Source organism: Bombina bombina, chromosome 7 (genome assembly GCF_027579735.1).
Source record: "Bombina bombina isolate aBomBom1 chromosome 7, aBomBom1.pri, whole genome shotgun sequence".
Taxonomy (NCBI): Eukaryota; Metazoa; Chordata; class Amphibia; order Anura; family Bombinatoridae; genus Bombina; species Bombina bombina.
Window position 1 is genome coordinate 544,033,842 of NC_069505.1, and position 21,445 is coordinate 544,055,286.

At 35.7% G+C, this 21,445-nt stretch overlaps 1 protein-coding gene across 2 annotated transcripts; it reads left to right on the forward strand.

Annotated features, from left to right (window-relative positions):
• The first annotated feature begins 825 nt into the window (after positions 1 to 825).
• LOC128666991 (gastrula zinc finger protein XlCGF57.1) lies at positions 826 to 20,253 on the forward strand. 2 transcript variants are annotated; one of them, XM_053721843.1, is made up of 5 exons: positions 826 to 875; positions 4,138 to 4,211; positions 7,968 to 8,113; positions 10,067 to 10,159; positions 18,905 to 20,253. In XM_053721843.1, the coding sequence occupies exons 3-5, from the start codon at positions 7,993 to 7,995 to the stop codon at positions 20,200 to 20,202; spliced, it is 1,512 nt and encodes a 503-aa protein (XP_053577818.1). In that variant the 5' UTR covers positions 826 to 875; positions 4,138 to 4,211; positions 7,968 to 7,992; the 3' UTR covers positions 20,203 to 20,253. The 2 variants fall into 2 exon arrangements, with proteins under 2 accessions (XP_053577818.1, XP_053577819.1); XM_053721844.1 differs by lacking the exons at positions 826 to 875; positions 4,138 to 4,211; positions 7,968 to 8,113 and adding an exon at positions 10,915 to 11,021.
• The last annotated feature ends 1,192 nt before the right edge of the window (positions 20,254 to 21,445 follow it).

Consider the following 21,445-nt stretch of genomic DNA (forward strand, 5'->3'; position numbering starts at 1 on the left):
TTATATGTTTGTATGTGTGTGTGCTTGTGTGACAGTGTGTGTGTGTTTGTATGTTTATATGTGTATGCGTGCTTGTGTATGTGTGACAGTGTGTTTATATGTGTGTGTATGTGTGACAATGTGTGTATGTTTGACAGTGTGTGTGTGTGTGTGTGCGTTTGTGTATGTGTGTGTGTGTGTGTGTGTGTGTGTGTGTGTGTGTGCGTTTGTATGTTTATATGTGTGTGTGTGCTTGTGTATGTGTGACAGTGTGTTTGTATGTTTATATGTGTGTGTGTGTGTGTGTGCTTGTGTATGTGTGACAGTTTGTGTGTGTTTGTATGTTTATATATGTGTGTGTGCTTCTTGTGTATGTGTGACAGTGTGTGTGTGTATGTTTATATGTGTGTGTGTGCTTGTGTATGTGTGACAGTGTGTGTGTATGTTTATATGTGTGTGTGTGTGCTTGTGCATGTGTGACAGTGTGTGTGTATGTTTATATGTGTGTGTATGTGTGACAGTGTGTGTATGTATGTTTATATGTGTGTGTGTGCTTGTGTATGTGTGACAGTGTGTGTGTATGTTTAAATGTGTGTTTATGTGTGACAGTGTGTGTGTTTGTATGTTTATGTGTGTGTGTGTGTGTGTGTGTGAATGTATTTGTGCATGAGTGTACACAATATCATATATCTAGATACAGTATATTATCTTTCTATATTGTTTTAGATCCACATACCTGTCATCCACTGTTTTCAATATAAAGAAGAGTTTTGCTTCAAACCACACCTTTCAAATTCTGATTGGTTGTTGTTCATAACTTAGCAAGGCATTATAGGAAATGTAGTCCAGATTTTCTTTTCCTGTTTCCTGCCTTTTCTGCGTTTCAGAAAAACTGGGTAAGTGGCTGTATGTTTCCTACAATGTGAGGGGGAGAGGGGAGGGAGAGATCAAAGAGAAATAGAAGGGGGTGAATGTATCATTAAATTTGTATCTCTGTATATGCAGTGTGCACAGCTGCTCCTGTCTGAGAGGTGATATAGATACATAGTAACATAGCAATGTGACAGTATCAGTAAGTGTATAGATATGTATGTATCTCTGTATATACACAGTGTGCACAGCTGCTCCTGCCTGAGAGGTGATATAGATACATAGTAACATAGCAAGGTGACAGTATCAGTAAGTGTATAGATATGTATGTATCTCTGTATATACACAGTGTGCACTGCTGCTGTCTGAGAGGTGATATAGATACATAGTAACATAGCAAGGTGACAGTATCAGTAAGTGTATAGATATGTATGTATCTCTGTATATACACAGTGTGCACTGCTGCTGTCTGAGAGGTGATATAGATACATAGTAACATAACAAGGTGACAGTATCAGTAAGTGTATAGATATGTATGTATCTCTGTATATACACAGTGTGCACTGCTGCTCCTGAGAGGTGATATAGATACATAGTAACATAGCAAGGTGACAGTATCAGTAAGTGTATAGATATGTATGTATCTCTGTATATACACAGTGTGCACTGCTGCTCCTGAGAGGTGATATAGATACATAGTAACATAACAAGGTGACAGTATCAGTAAGTGTATAGATATGTATGTATCTCTGTATATACACAGTGTGCACTGCTGCTCCTGAGAGGTGATATAGATACATAGTAACATAACAAGGTGACAGTATCAGTAAGTGTATAGATATGTATGTATCTCTGTATATACACAGTGTGCACTGCTGCTCCTGAGAGGTGATATAGATACATAGTAACATAACAAGGTGACAGTATCAGTAAGTGTATAGATATGTATGTATCTCTGTATATACACAGTGTGCACTGCTGCTGTCTGAGAGGTGATATAGATACATAGTAACATAACAAGGTGACAGTATCAGTAAGTGTATAGATATGTATGTATCTCTGTATATACACAGTGTGCACTGCTGCTCCTGTCTGAGAGGTGATATAGATACATAGTAACATAACAAGGTGACAGTATCAGTAAGTGTATAGATATGTATGTATCTCTGTATATACACAGTGTGCACTGCTGCTGTCTGAGAGGTGATATAGATACATAGTAACATAGCAAGGTGACAGTATCAGTAAGTGTATAGATATGTATGTATCTCTGTATATACACAGTGTGCACTGCTGCTCCTGTCTGAGAGGTGATATAGATACATAGTAACATAACAAGGTGACAGTATCAGTAAGTGTATAGATATGTATGTATCTCTGTATATACACAGTGTGCACTGCTGCTCCTGAGAGGTGATATAGATACATAGTAACATAACAAGGTGACAGTATCAGTAAGTGTATAGATATGTATGTATCTCTGTATATACACAGTGTGCACTGCTGCTCCTGTCTGAGAGGTGATATTGATACATAGTAACATAACAAGGTGACAGTATCAGTAAGTGTATAGATATGTATGTATCTCTGTATATACACAGTGTGCATTGCTGCTCCTGTCTGAGAGGTGATATAGATACATAGTAACATAACAAGGTGACAGTATCAGTAAGTGTATAGATATGTATGTATCTCTGTATATACACAGTGTGCACTGCTGCTCCTGTCTGAGAGGTGATATTGATACATAGTAACATAACAAGGTGACAGTATCAGTAAGTGTATATGTATGTATGTATCTCTGTATATACACAGTGTGTACAGCTGCTCCTGCCTGAGAGGTGATATAGATACATAGTAACATAACAAGGTGACAGTATCTGTAAGTGTATAGATATGTATGTATCTCTGTATATATACAGTGTGCACAGCTGCTGTCTGAGAGGTGATATAGATACATAGTAACATAGCAAGGTGACAGTATCAGTAAGTGTATAGATATGTATGTATCTCTGTATATACACAGTATGCACAGCTGCTCCTGAGAGGTGATATAGATACATAGTAACATAACAAGGTAACAGTATCAGTAAGTGTATAGATATGTATGTATCTCTGTATATACACAGTGTGCACTGCTGCTCCTGAGAGGTGATATAGATACATAGTAACATAACAAGGTGACAGTATCAGTAAGTGTATAGATATGTATGTATCTCTGTATATACACAGTGTGTACAGCTGCTCCTGCCTGAGAGGTGATATAGATACATAGTAACATAACAAGGTGACAGTATCAGTAAGTGTATAGATATGTATGTATCTCTGTATATACACAGTGTGCATTGCTGCTCCAGAGAGGTGATATAGATACATAGTAACATAACAAGGTGACAGTATCAGTAAGTGTATAGACATGTATGTATCTCTGTATATACACAGTGTGTACAGCTGCTCCTGCCTGAGAGGTGATATAGATACATAGTAACATAACAAGGTGACAGTATCAGTAAGTGTATAGATATGTATGTATCTCTGTATATACACAGTGTGCACTGCTGCTCCTGTCTGAGAGGTGATATAGATACATAGTAACATAACAAGGTGACAGTATCAGTAAGTGTATAGATATGTATGTATCTCTGTATATACACAGTGTGCACTGCTGCTCCTGTCTAAGAGGTGATATAGATACATAGTAACATAGCAAGGTGACAGTATCAGTAAGTGTATACATATGTATGTATCTCTGTATATACACAGTGTGCACAGCTGCTCCTGAGAGGTGATATAGATACATAGTAACATAACAAGGTGACAGTATCAGTAAGTGTATAGATATGTATGTATCTCTGTATATACACAGTGTGCACTGCTGCTCCTGTCTGAGAGGTGATATAGATACATAGTAACATAACAAGGTGACAGTATCAGTAAGTGTATAGATATGTATGTATCTCTGTATATACACAGTGTGCACAGCTGCTCCTGAGAGGTGATATAGATACATAGTAACATAGCAAGGTGACAGTATCAGTAAGTGTATAGATATAGTACAATGTTGTGTTTCCTGTTTCTTTAAGGTTGTATATTTAGCAGGTTTAGATAACTTGTATAGCAAAACAGAGCTGTTAATCAGGGAAACAATATTTTCTCAGTGTTACACAATTGTAACATATATGTAATTGCATAGTCATTTAGGAAACACAAATGTGCACAATTAATAAAGCAAAGTGTGACACAGCACCCATGATGCTGATTGGCTGTTTTTGTTTTTTTATCATGCAGATGACACTAAAAAGAATATCTGAAGGATAACTACTAACAAAACCCTTACTCTGGTGAGCTGAAGAAATTTTGAGGTAAAATATCTTTCTTTTTTCACATAGAGATTTCCTTTTTTAGACAACTTTTTACCGATATTAAGCATCACTTTTAAGTAATTCAGCATTTGGGAACTTGGCCCTTAGTATCACTGCTTTTTTCTGCACCTGGGTGTTTTCTATGTCTGTGGTCACCAACCTTAGCATCAAATATGTTTTGGAACTTCATTTCCCATGATGCTCAGACACTCTTTAGGCTGGCTGAATATCATAGGAAATATAGTCCAAAAACATCTGGGGTGCCAAGGTTACTGACCCCTGTTCTAATTAACTTTATTAACAAGCGGAGCAAAATCCCATGGGCAAAACTGCCGACTGCCCCGGATTCTGGGTGATTGTCACTGATTGGTCTGGCCCAATTCCTACCTGCAGATTCTTGGTGTCCTAGTTTTAAGGGACTGCCCCATATCCAGTCTTGCCCATGACTCACTCAGCCACGTCTCAATCCTGCCAGGTTCCCACCCTACCATACAAATTCAATAACCCACCCATCCCAGAAAGCCATGGGAAATACAGTGAGATAGGAAGTGAATAGACTGATCACCAAGGACAGTTTAAGGTAAATGGCTGAATTTGAGTCCCCATTCCAATCAGTTTGAGTTCCAGTTCTTTGAATCAGAAAAATATATAGCAGCAAAATCTAGTTAACCTCAGACAACAAATAAAACTCTTGTGATACCGCTGTGGCTGCTACTTTGTTAGAAAATGTAATTGAATCACTAGTGACCTGCACCCGTTTAGGCTCGATTTATCAAGCTGTTCTGTCTCCTGCCCACACGTGATTGGATGTACGCAGGCAAGGGGCGGGGTTGTACATGAGCACTCATGCGCAATGGTAAATGGGGGCAGTGGATTGCTACCGGCCAGAGGAGAAGACAGGCAAACAGGGGCAAAGCCCTGTGTATTTAACCCCTGTAAAGTGGTTAAGTACATAGAAGAAGTACCGCTTGTGAAGCCGCAGAGCACTTTAACATTCTAATTTACTTTTGTTATCAAAATTACTTCATTCTCTTGATATCCTTTGATGAAGGAACAGAAATGCACTACTGGGAACTATCTAAATGGCAAAAGGCATATATGCGCAGCCACCAATCAGCAGCTAGAGCCTAGTAGTACAATACTGCTCCTTAGCCTAGCTAGATATGCCTTTCAACAAAGGATACCAAGAGAACAGATACAATTATTTAATAGAAGTAACTTTAAAAATGGTTTAAAACTGCATGCTCTATCTGAATCAAGAACGTTTAACCCCTTACAGACCAAGGACGTGCCTGACACATCTTCTGGGTTTTGAAGCTCTGGAAGCGCTTTCAGTCGCTTCCAGGGTATTACAGTGATGCCTCGTTATTCAGGCATCACTGCAATACCCTTTTTACCCCACCGATGCAGAGAGAGCCACTCTGTGGCCCTCTCTGCATCGGCCAGCGATGGTGTTGATCATTGGTGGTGGGAGCTGAGGTGGGTGGGCGGCCTATCGCTGGTCCACTTCCTTCCAGGTGCTGAGAGCGGAGGGCGGGTGCACAAGAGCGCGCGCAGGTGGGCGGGAGCGGGTGGGACAGGGACCGCTACACTACAGAAAAGTCTAAGTGATAGAGGGAGAGGGGGGGCAAATACATATTTGGAAAGGGATCTGGGACGGGGTAAGGATATGAGGGGGGCAGCTACACTACAGAAATTTGCTTTTAATTTATTTATTTATTTATAAATAAGGGTATTTTTTTAATAAACTGGGTACTGGCAGACAGCTGCCAGTACCCAAGATGACGGCAACTAGGTAGAGGGGGGAGGGTTAGAGAGCTGCTTGGGGGGGGGGGATCAGGGAGGTTGGGGGATAATAAGGAATCCAACACTGCAGAATGGCTAGAAAAAAAAAGGCTTTTGTTTTAGTACTGGCAGACTTTCTGCCAGTACTTAAGATGACGGTGACAATTGTGAGGTGGGGGAGGGAAGAGAGCTGTTTGAGAGGAGTCAGGGAGGGATCAGGGGGTGGGATGTGTCAGGTGGGAGGCTGATCTCTACACTAAAGCTAAAATTAGCCCTGCAAGCTACCTAATTAACCTCTTAAAGGGACAGTCTACACCATATCAGTCTATATCATATCTATATGGCACACATGAACTAACACTGTCTAACTGTGAAAAACTTTCAAAATGCTCTGAGCTAAGAGGCGGTTTTCAAAGGTTTAGAAATCAGTTTGAGCCTAGCTAGGTTTAGCTTTTCAAAAATACCACCAAGGGAACAAAGCAAATTTGATGATAAAAGTAAATTGGAAAGTTGTTTAAAATTGCATACCCTATCAGAATCATGAAAGTTTATTTTTAACTTTACTGTCCCTTTAACTGCTGGGCATAATACACGTGTGGTGCGCAGCAGCATTTAGCAGCTTTCTAATTACCAAAAAGCAACGCCAAAGCCATATATGTCTGTTATTTCTGAACAATGGGGATCCCAGAGAAGCATTTACAACCATTTGTGCCATAATTGCACAAGCTGTTTGTAAATAATTTCAGTGAGAAACCTAAAATTGTGAAAAATTTAACTTTTTTTTTATTTCATCGCATTTGGCGGTGAAATGGTGGCATGAAATATACCAAAATGGGCCTAGCTCAATACTTGGGGTTGTCTACTACACTACACTAAAGCTAAAATTAACCCTACAAGCTCTCTACAAGCTCCCTAATTAACTCTGTCACTGCTGGGCATAATACACATGTGGTGCGCAGCGACATTTAGCGGCCTTCTAATTACCAAAAAGCAATGCCAAAGCCATATAGGTCTGCTATTTCTGAACAAAGGGGATCCCAGAGAAGCATTTACAACCATTTGTGCCATAATTGCACAAGCTATTTGTAAATCATTTCAGTGAGAACCCTAAAGTTTGTGAAAAAGGGAACAATTTTTTTTTTATTTGATCGCATTTGGCGGTGAAATGGTGGCATTAAATATACCAAAATGGGCCTAGATCAATACTTTGGGTTGTCTACTTAAAAAAATATATACATGTGAAGGGTTATTCAGGGATTCCTGACAGATATCAGTGGAACCACATAACTATCCCTAATTTTTTATTTTGTTAAAGTTTGGAAATAGCAAAGTGCTACTTGTATTTTTTGCCCTATAACTTGCAAAAAAAAGCAAATAACATGTAAACATTGGGTATTTCTAAACTCAGGACAAAATTTAGAAACTATTTAGCTATTAACTATTTAAGGGGTTAAGTTTGACTTTACTGTCCCTTTTAATATACAAAACAGGCCAAAAGGTGTCTTCAACAGGACTAATATGATGAATTTAAAAAAACATTGAAAAGCTGCTAGAAAAGTGTTTTCTTATTAATTTGAATACTGATGTTTAAGGTATAGGGCTTTAATGGCAAGCCTTGTCACTGTAGATGTTTCCGAACTACATTTCCCATGATGCTTAGACACTGAAGTCCAGTTAAGCATCATGGGAAATGTAGTTCTGAAACATCTCACGTGACAAAGTTCACCATCTCTGGTAAAGGGAATGTTTCTTGGCACATTTATTAATAATGTGAAGTTTTCTAATAAGTTGGAATGGATTTGAATTTAAAAAACCCACTTTGTATGGGAACTGTGATTGATTAAAATGGTAGTTTAGGTTTGTTAATATGTTTTCACGTAATATGGAAATCTTGATTGTCTGTGCAAATTAAACTTGTTTAGATTAATCAAAGCTGATTCATTCATTTTATTTTTATATATTTTTTTTAAGCAAAACAAAAACAAATCAGGAACAAATGGAGTTTAATGAAGTGGCAATTTACTTCTCCAAGGAGGAGTGGAGCTGTTTAAATGAAGAGCAAAGAAAAATGTATAAGAATGTGATGATAGACAATTATCAGACCCTCAGGTCTCTAGGTACGAATTTTTTGTTACTTATATTACTAAATAGGGAATGGTTTGTACAGTGTTAAAGGGACATGAAACCCAAAAATGTTCTTTCATGATTCAGATAGAGAATACCATTTTAAACAACTTTCTAATTTACTTCTATTATCTAATCTGTTTCATTCTCTTGGTATCACTTGTTGAAGGAGCAGCAATGCACTCCAATCAACAGCTAGAACCTAGTTTCTCTGCTGCTCATGAACTTGCCTAGATAAACCTTTCAGCAAAGGATAACAAGAGAAGGAAGCAAATTAAATAATAGAAATAAATTGGAAAGTTGTTTAAAATTGTATTCTCTATCTAAATCATGAAAGAAAAATTTTGGGTTTCATGTCCCTTTAAATATAAGTATTCATGTAATCTTATTTTTTTTAAAGAATTAAAGGGATAATCTGGTCAAAATTAAACTTTCATGATTCAGATAGAGCAGCAATTTTCAAATGTACTCCTATTATCAATTTGTCTTTGTTCTCTTGGTATCTTTATTTGAAAAAGCAGGAATGTAAGCTTAGGATCCGAACCCATTTTTGGTTCAGATCCTGGGTAGGACTTTCTGATTTGGTGTCTAAATGCCACCAATCAGCCAGCTATACCCAGGTGCTGAACCAAAAATGGGCCGGCTCCTAAGCTTACATTCAAATAAAGATACCAAGAGAATGAAGAAAAATTGATAATAGGAGTAAATTAGAAAGGTACTTAAACTTTCATGATTCAGATAGAGCAGCAATTTTATTACTAAGGTGTAGCCTGGTACCAGGGACTAACGTATTAAAGTGACATAAAAAAAAACTGCAGTTAGAAAATGCATATCCATTGTCTCTCAGACTACAACTCCCATAGTCCTTCACTGTGACTTTTTTATTTTCTTCTTTATAGAAACTATCCATCTCAGATCACCGGTCTCTGCAGGGATCATAGTTATACTTGATTCCTGTTTTGAGGCTAAAGGAGTGACCTCCAAAAATCAATTCCGTTTTCCTTTTTAAAGGGGCATTAAACAAAAAAAAATGTATATCATGCATGTGAAATAGTTCTATGTATATATCTTAAAGGGATAGTAAACACCAAAAATGTTATTGCTTAAAAAGATAGATAATCCCTTTTATTACCCATTCCCCAGTTTTGCACAACCAACACTGTTATATTAATATACTTTTTACCTCTGTAATTACCTTGTATCTAAGCCTCTGCAGACTGCCCCCATATCTCAGTTCTTTTGACAGCCTTGCATTTTAGCCAATCAGTAAACTCATAAATAACTCCAGGGGCCTGAGCATAATGTTATCTATATGTCACACATGAACTAGCACTATCTAAATGTGAAAAACTGTAAAATGCATTGAGATAAGAGGCGGCGACCTTCAAGGGTTTAGAAATTAGCATATGAGCCTACCTAGGTTTAGCTTTCAACTAAATATACCAAAAGAACAAAGAAAATTTTATGGTAAAAGCGAATTGGAAAGCTGTTTAAAAATGCTATCTGAATCATGAAAGTTTAATTTAGACTAAACTGTCTCTTTAAAGAGTAAACCTAGGCAGGTTTATAGAAACTCAGGAGTGTGCACATGCCTTTGGCAGCAGATAAATGCTGAATCCTGAACTCCTATGAACCTTTCTTGGTTTACCCTTCAATAAAGGATACCAGGAGAATGGAGTTTTAATAACTGCGGTAAACTGTGAAGCTGTCTAAAACTGCATACTCTTTCTGATTTGTGAATATTTAATTTTACCTTTACTGTCCGCTAAATGTATCCAGGATTTGTTGACTTTTGAAGACCTCATACAGTTGATTGTGTTTACTCTAAGCAAAATAAGGTGTTAGAGAGATAGCCAAGTGAATTAAATGCTTTCATTCTACAACACAGTTATCTTACTGTTTAGCAACAAATACAATGGAATAACCACTAAAATATCTCTGTACAGGATATGTTCAAATGAAACCTGCAATTGTCTCAAACATTGAGCTAGGAATAGAACCTTATATCAATCAGGAGGACATTCTGTTAAATACCAAAGGTGAGTAATGGAAAAATAAGTATTTCTTAATTTGAATTCTTTGTTTTAAAGGGACACTCAACACCAGAATTGTTATTGTTTAAAAAGATAGATAATGCCTTTATTACCCATTCCCCAGTTTTGCATAACCAACACAGTTATATTAATATAATACACAATTTACCTTTGTAATTACCTTGTATCCAAGCCTCTACAAACTGCCCCCTTATTTCAGTTCTTTTGACAGACTTGCATTTTAGCCAATCAGTGCTGACTCCTAGGTAGCTTCACGTGCGTGTGCTCAATGTTATCTATATGAAACACATGAACTAACGCCCTCTAGTGGTGAAAAACTGTCAAAACGCATTCAGATTAGAGGTGGCCTTCAAGGTCTAAGAAATTTGGTTATGAGCCTACCTAGGTTTAGCTTTCAAATAAGAATACCAAGAGAACAAAGCAAAATTGGTGATAAAAGTAAATTGGAAAGTTGTTTAAAATTACATGCCCTATTTGAATCATGAAAGTTGATTTTGTAAAAATACCAATATATGAGTAATGCATCATGGAAAATTTACACCTTTTTGCCAAGCCCTGTGCATTTTTTGTTTATTTCGGCTCATACAGCTTGATGACTTCAAATTTAAAGGGACAGTTTACTCAAACATTTTCTCCCCTTTAATTTGTTCCCAATGACCCACTTTACCTGCTGGATTTTATTAAATTGCTTACAAGTATTCCCATTACCCTTATATTGACATTTGAAATTGTTTATTTAGCCTGTGGTATCCCCATCCATCCTGAAAGTTTTTGGTCTTGAGGCCAAGCTGTGTTAACACAGCCAGTAGATGAAATTACACTCCCAGTGGGTTATAGAAGAGATAAGGTAATACAATGTTAATTTTCCATTGTTCTGTCCAAGTATTGGTGATTGGTTTATGGAGATATATAAGATAAAGAAGCAGGTATGTGTACACAATGTGATAAAGTAATGAGATCTGATTATACCTACAGATATAAGATAAAGACACATGTATATGTACACAATGTGATAAAGTAATGAGATCAGATTATACCTACAGATATAAGATATAGACACATGTATATGTACACAATGTGATAAAGTAATGAGATCAGATTATACCTACAGATATAAGATAAAGACACATGTATATGTACACAATGTGATAAAGTAATGAGATCAGATTATACCTACAGATATAAGATAAAGACACATGTATATGAACACAGTGTGATAAAGTAATGAGATCTGATTATACCTACAGTTATAAGATAAAGAAGCATGTATATGTACAAAATGTGATAAAGTAATGAGATCAGATTATACCTACAGATATAAGATAAAGACGAATGTATATTTACACAATGTGATGAAGTAATGAGATCAGATTATACCTACAGATATATGATAAAGACACATGTATATGTACACAATGTGATTAAGTAATGAGATCTGATTATACCTACAGATATAAGATAAAGACACATGTATATGTACACAGTGTGATAAAGTAATGAGATCTGATTATACCTACAGATATAAGATAAAGACACATGTATATGTACACAATGTGATAAAGTAATGAGATCTGATCATACCTACAGATATAAGATATAGACACATGTATATGTACAAAATGTGATAAAGTAATGAAATCTGATTATACCTACAGATATAAGATAAATAAGCATGTATATGTACACAATGTGATAAAGTAATGAGATCTGATTATACCTACAGATATAAGATAAAGACACATGTATATGTACACAATGTGATAAAGTAATGAGATCTGATTATACCTACATATGTAAGATAAAGACATGTATATGTACACAATCTGATACAGTAATGAGATCTGATTATACCTACAGATATAAGATACAGACACATGTATATGTACACAATGTGATACAGTAATGAGATCTGATTATACCTACAGATATAAGATATAGACACATGTTTATGTACACAATGTGATAAAGTAATGAGATCTGATTATACCTACAGATATAAGATAAAGACACATGTATATGTACACAATGTGATACAGTAATGAGATCTGATTATACCTATAGATATAAGATAAAGACACATGTATATGTACACAATGTGATACAGTAATGAGATCTGATTATACCTATAGATATAAGATAAAGACACATGTATATGTACACAATGTGATAAAGTAATGAGATCTGATTATACCTACAGATATAAGATAAAGACACATGTATATGTACACAATGTGATACAGTAATGAGATCTGATTATACCTATAGATATAAGATAAAGACACATGTATATGTACACAATGTGATACAGTAATGAGATCTGATTATACCTATAGATATAAGATAAAGACACATGTATATGTACACAATGTGATAAAGTAATGAGATCTGATTATACCTACAGATATAAGATAAAGAAGCATGTATATGTACACAGTGTGATAAAGTAATGAGATCTGATTATACCTACAAATATAAGATAAAGACACATGAATATGTACACAATGTGATAAAGTAATGAGATCTGATTATACCTACAGATATAAGATAAAGAAGCATGTATATGTACACAGTGTGATAAAGTAATGAGATCTGATTATACCTACAAATATAAGATACAGACACATGTATATGTACACAATGTGATACAGTAATGAGATCTGATTATACCTACAGATATAAGATAAAGACACATGTATATGTACACAATGTGATAAAGTAATGAGATCTGATTATACCTACAGATATAAGATAAAGAAGCATGTATATGTACACAGTGTGATAAAGTAATGAGATCTGATTATACCTACAAATATAAGATACAGACACATGTATATGTACACAATGTGATACAGTAATGATATCTGATTATACCTACAGATATAAGATAAATACACATGTATATGTACACAATGTGATACAGTAATGAGATCTGATTATACCTACAGATATAAGATAAAGACATATGTATATGTACACAATGTGATAAAGTAATGAGATCTGATTATACCTACAGATATAAGATAAAGACACATGTATATGTACACAATGTGATACAGTAATGAGATCTGATTATACCTACAGATATAAGATAAAGACACATGTATATTTACACAATGTGATGAAGTAATGAGATCTGATTATACCTACAGATATAAGATAAAGACACATGTATATGTACACAATGTGATACAGTAATGAGATCTGATTATACCTACAGATATAAGATACAGACACATGTATATGTACACAATGTGATACAGTAATGAGATCTGATTATACCTACAGATATAAGATAAAGACACATGTATATTTACACAATGTGATGAAGTAATGAGATCTGATTATACCTACAGATATAAGATAAAGATACATGTATATGTACACAATGTGATAAAGTAATGAGATCTGATTATACCTACAGATATAAGATAAAGACACATGTATATGTACACAGTGTGATAAAGTAATGAGATCAGATTATACCTACAGATATAAGATAAAGACACATGTATATGTACACAATGTGATAATGTAATGAGATCTGATTATACCTACAGATATAAGATAAAGACACATGTATATGTACACAATGTGATAATGTAATGAGATCTGATTATACCTACAGATATAAGATAAAGACACATGTATATGTACACAGTGTGATAAAGTAATGAGATCAGATTATACCTACAGATATAAAATAAAGACACATGTATATGTACACAATGTGATAATGTAATGAGATATGATTATACCTACAGATATAAGATAAAGACACATGTATATGTACACAATGTGATACAGTAATGAGATCTGATTATACCTACAGATATAAGATAAAGAAGCAGGTATGTACACAATGGGCGCCATGTACTAAACGGCGGGCGGACAGCTTCTTAACTCGCAAAGCTGTCCGCCCGCCTCCGCTACACACGGGCAGCGGATCTGTTGATCCGCTTGCCCGTATGTATCATTACACACTCATCGGAGTGTGTAATGCCCGCCCCTTCAATCGCGCGACCAATCACGCGACTGAAGGGGCTGTCAATCACCGAGAGCGAGCGTGCTCTCTGTGATTTTGCTTCGCCACCTAAGAGGTGGCGTAGGGTGTAGGAAGCAGCGGTCTAATGACCGCTGCTTCTTACATTGCGGGAAGCAGGCTCGCATATGCGAACCTGCCCCGCAAAGGCTCCGGAGCAGCTTTCGCTGCTTCATACATGGAGCCCCTTGTGATAAAGTAATGAGATCTGATTATACCTACAAGCTCAACCCATTTTATTAGGTTGTGACTTCAAAACACAAAAGTCATATACACAAATAATCCTTAAAAAAGCAAATCTCATACATTTTATACTCTGCAGCTGGTAAAAAAGTAATTGGAAACACATTAAGGGGAATACAATTTTATAGTATACTGTCCCTTTAAAGGGATATGAAACCCAATCATTTTCTTTTGTGATTCAGACAGAGCATTCAATTTTAAAAAAAAGTTTACTTCTGTTATCAAATTTTCTTTGTTTTCATGATATTCATTGTTGAAAAGATACTTATGTAGGTGTCTGTAGCACTAAATGGTAGGAAATAGTGCTGCTATCTAGTGGCAGCAAATGGATAACATTATTGCAAAACTGCTGCCATATAGTGATCCAGACACGTGTATGTTTATATGCATGCCTTTCAACAAAAGATACCAAGAGAATAAAGAAAATTTGATCATATAAGTAAATTAGGAACTTGTTAAAAATTGCATCCTCTGTCTGAATTATGAAAGAATAATTCTGTGTTTTATGTCCCTTTAATCTGTAATCAATCTACAATCGTCCTACACATAAAATTTAGTTCCTTTTGGCCATAACCTGGAATCTATTATTGGGAAGATTTCGTAGCTTGTTTTGGAGGCTAAATTAATTAAAGTGATTGTAAACTTAGGCACTTTAAGACATGGTATATAAAATGAATCTTAAAAACAGGGGCACTTTCATTTATTAACATTTTTAACCCTTTGAGTGCTAAGCACTTTCCCACCTGGGTGCTAAGCTGATTTAATTTATTTTTTTATTTTGTGAAAAAAAAATGTTAACTTTTTTTTTTTTTCCAGATCCCCAAGGTTTACAACATTGGAAAGGTTAGACGATTACCTTTGCAATGGTGGGTCTTGGTGGTCTGTAGCTGCTTAGATGCCTGAGATACAGGCTTCTAAGCAGCATGGCCCCTTTCCCTATACTTTGTATTGACAAATTGTTAATAAAGTTGCGCGGTGACATCATCACTTCATTGCGCGTGACGTCACCGTGCAAAACGTGATGCCCCGGCGATGCCTGTAACTCTACAGGCATGATCCCCGGGGTAGGACCGGTTGGCACCCCCCAGATCTCCCTCAAGGTAAGAGAGTGCTAGTGACGGCTCTGAGCCGTCATTAGCACCAGAGTGGGAAACTCTGTGACGGCTCAGAGCCGTCATTAGCACTCAAAGGGTTAAAGATGGTTAATTTGTAAAATAATTACCATTTAGTTATGGCAAACATCGCACCGTTCCTCCGCCCTCATCTCATTCTGTATTTAGTTAATCGATGACTAATCCAGCTTCCTCCAATCGTTGCGTGCCCCCTTTTGTGTTGAGCTCGTGGGGCACTCAACAATTGGATGAAGCCGGATTCGTCATTGATCAACTAAATACAGAATGAGATGCGGGCGGAGAAACGGCACGAAGTTTGCCATAACTAAACAGCAATTATTTTTCAAATGAACCGTCTTTAAAAATTTTAATGAATGAAACTGCCTTTCAGAATAACAACCTTTTTTTCCAGTCATGTGACTGCTATTGAAAAGCATTGAGAAGCAGTGCATTTATTAAAATAGCCAGTAGGTGGAGCTGTCCGCCAAGCAAGCTGAAATTAATCAGTTTAACCAGACCTGAGTAATCGAGCAGATTTCAAAGGAACAAGATCTTCCTGTCTATAAATCAGTCCAGATTGGAATGCATAGAAAGAACTGATTGCAGAAAAATGCAAGTAAAGTCTGTGTTGTGTGATTATTTTATTAGGTTTATAATGGTGTTTAGCAAATGTTTTTGTTCATTTAACTTAGTTTAATTATATATTCTGTGTTGTGTGATTATTTTATTAGGTTTATAATGCTGTTTAGCAAATGTTTTTGTTCATTTAACTTAGTTTAATTATATATTCTGTGTTGTGTGATTATTTTATTAGGTTTATAATGCTGTTTAGCATTTAAAGTCTTCATTTCAAAGCTTTAAAAATAATGTATTAGGTGTTACTTATGACAATTTTGAGAGGGGCCTGGAACCTAACTCCCTCACTTCCCATTGACTTACATTATAAACTGGGTTTCAATTTACAACGGTTTTGATTTACAACCATTCCTTCTGGAACCTAACCCCGGCGTAAACTGAGGGCTACCTGTATTATGTCTTAAAGTGCCTAATAATAGAATTCAAGATCAAGGTCCTCCAAAAGACCTTATATTAACATGGAAGTCACAATAAAACTTTCAAGATTAAGATAGTACAATTAAAAAAAAATAAAAAAATGTTTCTATTATCAAATGAACCTTCCTCTTGATATAATACTAAGGTAGTCTCATGAGCGTGCATGTATCTACAGCATTATATGGCAACAGTCTTTGCATCATATTTAATGTGCACTTTCCTGAGCCTACTTCAGCATGCTCTCAATTTTTGAGTACTATGAATATGACGTTGCGCACACTGCCGCCATAGAGTTGTGAAGGCTGGGCCGGGCTTAAAAAATTTCCAGGGCTGGTTTGATTTCACAGTCCAACCCTGATTATAATTTAATTCAATGAATTAAAATGTAAAGTGCTGCAACTTGTTTGTTAGCAAAGGGATATAAATGTCAAATTTAAACAAACAATAGTGCATTTCAAATTTGATTTGAATAATTTTTACAATATAATTCTATTGCACAAATGCTTTTTTTAAAAAGCCATTACAGATTTTATGATCGCTTTTACTGTGACCACGACTTGCCACCAATGTCATTGTTTGTACCAGGGATGAACATCAAATATACCTATTAGCAAAGTAAAAGGGAGGACACTGGAATGCTTTGAAATCAGATCGCTTTTCATTATAAATTTATACTAAAAGAAAGCAATGATTATACAATAAGTAATACTTTGCTTCGATTATATTCATGGACTGGCAGGTAAACAGATCACAGTGAGACTATAAAAAATGTGTCCCACTGTAAAGAAGTTCACATAATAAAGGCGCCAGTTCAGGCTTCCATCTAATGGTTAAAACCACATCAAGGATCAAATGTAAATCCAGGATACTGCAAAAGAATAAAAAAGAGAAGGTGCTCCTATGGTTTAGTATTTCACTGCTCCACCACACACAGCTTCTCATACACGAGGAACGATACTCACAATATAGTAAATGCAATAAAGGCAGACTGAGTGAATCAGAGCCCCCCAGCTAACTCCCTCCGGTAAGCACAGCTTGCTCAGGAATAGAGAAAAAATCTACTAGTATCAAATATTATATAACATTATATAAAATCACCAAACCAATGTGATTCAGTGGGAAAAAAAACCTCTAAGACACAGGGAATTAGTTTATTAAAACTTTACAAACAATAATAAAATACTGCAACGTGTTTCCTAGTACTATATGGTACTACTGTATACTACTATATGGTACTACTATATACTATACTATATGGTACTACTGTATACTATATGGTACTACTGTATACTATACTTTATGGTACTACTGTATACTATAATATATGGTACTACTGTATACTATACTATATGGTACTACTATATACTATACTTTATGGTACTACTGTATACTATACTTTATGGTACTACTGTATACTATAATATATGGTACTACTGTATACTATAATATATGGTACTACTGTATACTATACTATATGGTACTACTATATACTATACTATATGGTACTACTGTATACTATATGGTACTACTATATACTATACTATATGGTACTACTGTATACTTTACTATATGGTACTACTTTATAATATAATATATGGTACTACTGTATAATATACTATATGGTACTACTATATACTATACAACATGGTACTACTGTATAATATACTATATGGTACTACTGTATACTATATTATTTGGTACTACTATATACTATTACTATATGGTACTACTTATTCAGGCAGATCCGTGTTTTTTTTATTTAATATACCCATTTGATACTAGTGGATTTTTTTCTCTATTATTAAGCAAGCTGTGCTTATCAGAGGGAGCTAGCTGGGGAGCTCTGATTCACCCAGTCTGCCTATAGTGCACTTATTATAGTGCATTTCAAATTGGGAGTATTCTTCTTAGTTTATGAGAAGCCGCATGTGGTGGAGTGGAGCACTAGTACTAGAGTACTACTATATACTATACTATATGGTACTACTATATACTATACTATATGGTACTACTATATACTATACTATACGGTACTACTGTATACGATACTATATGGTACTACTGCATACTATACTATATGGTACTACTGCATACTATACTATATGGTACTACTGCATACTATACTATATGGTACTACTGTATTATTTTGATGCTGAAAACTTCTGAGTATACCTACATTAAAAGAGGCAGGGTTACTCCTGTCCATCATTCTTAATTTTGTTTTGGAGAATATTTTAACCTGTCATTGAATGCCTTTAATCTTATTCTATTTTTTTCCAACAGATGGACCTATGAGCTGGCATATTACTGGAAAACACTATAATAAAGTTAAAAGATGTAATATAGAAAATTACAATATACTACAACATGACCATAACTATTGTGTAAACAAGACAGACTACAATGAATACAATCAAAACATTAACACAAGAAAAAAAGACAATAATTGCTCCGACGGCTACAATTTTGTTCCTAAGAAAACGCAAGTGGTTAACCTTCAGCTAAAGCAGACAAAGAATAAACGATATACATGTGATGAATGTGGGAAATGCTATATGCGTCGATCTAGTTTAATTTCACATCAGGAAGGTCATACAGGAGAGAAATGTTTTTCATGTTCAGAATGTGGTAAACGTTTTACACGCAAAGCCTATGTTTTTAAACATAAGAAAATTCATACGGGAGTTAAACCGTTTTTATGTTCAGAATGTGGGAAATATTTTAGCCAGCAATCACACCTGCTTGAACATAAGAAAATTCATACAGGAGAGAAACCGTATTCATGTTCTGAATGTGGGAAATGCTTTCTTCAGATAGCACACCTTAGCAGACATATAAAATTACATACAGGGAAAAAACCTTTCTCGTGCTCTGAATGTGGCAAATGCTTTATCCAGAAATCACATCTTATTATTCATCAGAAAAGGTATAAGGTTAAGAAAACATTTTCATGTTCTGATTGTGGGAAATCATTTTTGTGGCGATCGTACCTTATTAGACATAAGAAAATTCATTCAGGAGAGAAACAATTTTCGTGTTTTGAATGTGAAAAAGAATTTCTTCGACGTTCCGATTTGCTTAGGCATCAGAAAATTCATACAGGAGAGAAATCGTTTTCATGTTCAGAATGCGGAAAATCTTTCATCCAGCGTTCACACCTGACTAGACATCAGAATATACATACAGGAAGCAAACCCTTTTCTTGTTCAGAATGTGGGAAACAGTTTCTCCTAAAATCACAACTCACCAGACATTACAAAATTCATACAACTGAGAAAACCATATCATGTTCCGAATGTGGGAAATGGTTTTTTTGGCTTTCAGATCTTCGAAAGCATAAGAAAAAGCATACAGGAGAGAAACCATTTTCATGTTCTGAGTGTGGGAAATGTTTTACTACCAAATCATATGTTGCAGTACATCAAAAGATTCATACAGGTGAAAAGCCATTTTCGTGTTCAAAATGTGACAAATGTTTTATTAGCAAAGACTATCTTCGCAGACATCAAAGAGTTCATCTGAAGCGGAAGGAGGGACAGCAGAAGAAGAAGCGTAGGAACAGGAGGAAAGGGAGATTTTAACATATTTAGGTGGGATCAAATAGACACCAAATAAAGCTGTTAACGTGCAAATATTCTCTTTCTCTTTTTTCTCTATATATATTAATTGCAAAATAACCTACATTAATGCCTAGAATTTAGCTTCTAAATCAAACATTAAAAAGCAAGGAAATTCAAGTAAAAAATAAATGTTCATGATTCAGATAGAGCAGCAATTTTAAGCAACTTTCTAGTTTACTCCTATTATCATTTTGTCTTTATTTTCTTGGTATCTTTATTTAAAAAAAGCTAAAAAGTAAGCTTAGGAGCCAGCCCATTTTTGGTTTAGCACCTGGGTAGTGCTTGCTGATTGGATGGCTACATTAAGAAACCAAATCAGCAAGCGCTACCCAGGTGCTGTAGCAAAAGTGGGCGGGTTTCTAAGGTTACATTTTAGCTTTTTAAAATAAAGATACCAAGAGAACGAAGAAAATTTGATAATAGGAGTAAAATAGAAAGTTGCTTAAAATTACATGCTCTATCTGAATCATTAAATAAAAAAATTGGGTTTAGTATCCCTTTAAACTGCCCCTGCCCCTGGATGCTTTGAATGACATCACCTATGACATCATATATGTCATCACTAGTGGCATAACCCATCACATCATCCTACAGATCAATTATATTTTCTAAATAATCAATCATCAATGGCATCAGTTGTGACATAAACCATGCCATCATTCTTCAAATCAGAGAAATTATATTTTCTAAAGGTCAGCAGACCCTCACATCAATCTTTCCCTATTTTCCTCACCCTAGCCCAGGGGTCAGCAACCTTGGCTCTCCTGATGTTTTGGAACTACATTTCCCATGATGCTCAGACAGCCTAAAGAATGTCTTAGCATCATGGGAAATGTAGTTCCAAAACATTTGGAGAGCCTGCCCTAGTCCATATCCTCATCTACACACACAAGCATCTTCTTATTCCTCACCTGATGGCCCTAAGTTACAATAATGTGTACCTGTATTCCTCTCAGTTACATTACCTTTCCCACACCAGTCTATTTTTATCCCCCCCCCTTTTCCTCATACAGACTCCTCTTCAATCTTTCAAAGAACCATGGTGACTTTCTCTCCCCCATATCTTTGTATCTCACTAGTTGGACTTATAGCTCAGCATGCTAAGGCACTGTGGCTGAGCTCTGTAGCAGCCCAAGGTTTTCAGGTTCGATCCCCGGCGAGGTCCACTCAGCCTTTCATCCTTCCGAGGTCGATAAAATGAGCA

Bases quoted from the DNA above. Each gene is read 5' to 3' on its own strand.
- LOC128666991 (XM_053721843.1), top strand. From the start codon at position 7,993: ATGGAGTTTAATGAAGTGGCAATTTACTTCTCCAAGGAGGAGTGGAGC. The intron at 8,114-10,066 runs GTACGAATTTTT...ATCTCTGTACAG, and splicing joins TCAGACCCTCAGGTCTCTAG to GATATGTTCAAATGAAACCT. The intron at 10,160-18,904 runs GTGAGTAATGGA...TTTTTCCAACAG, and splicing joins CATTCTGTTAAATACCAAAG to ATGGACCTATGAGCTGGCAT.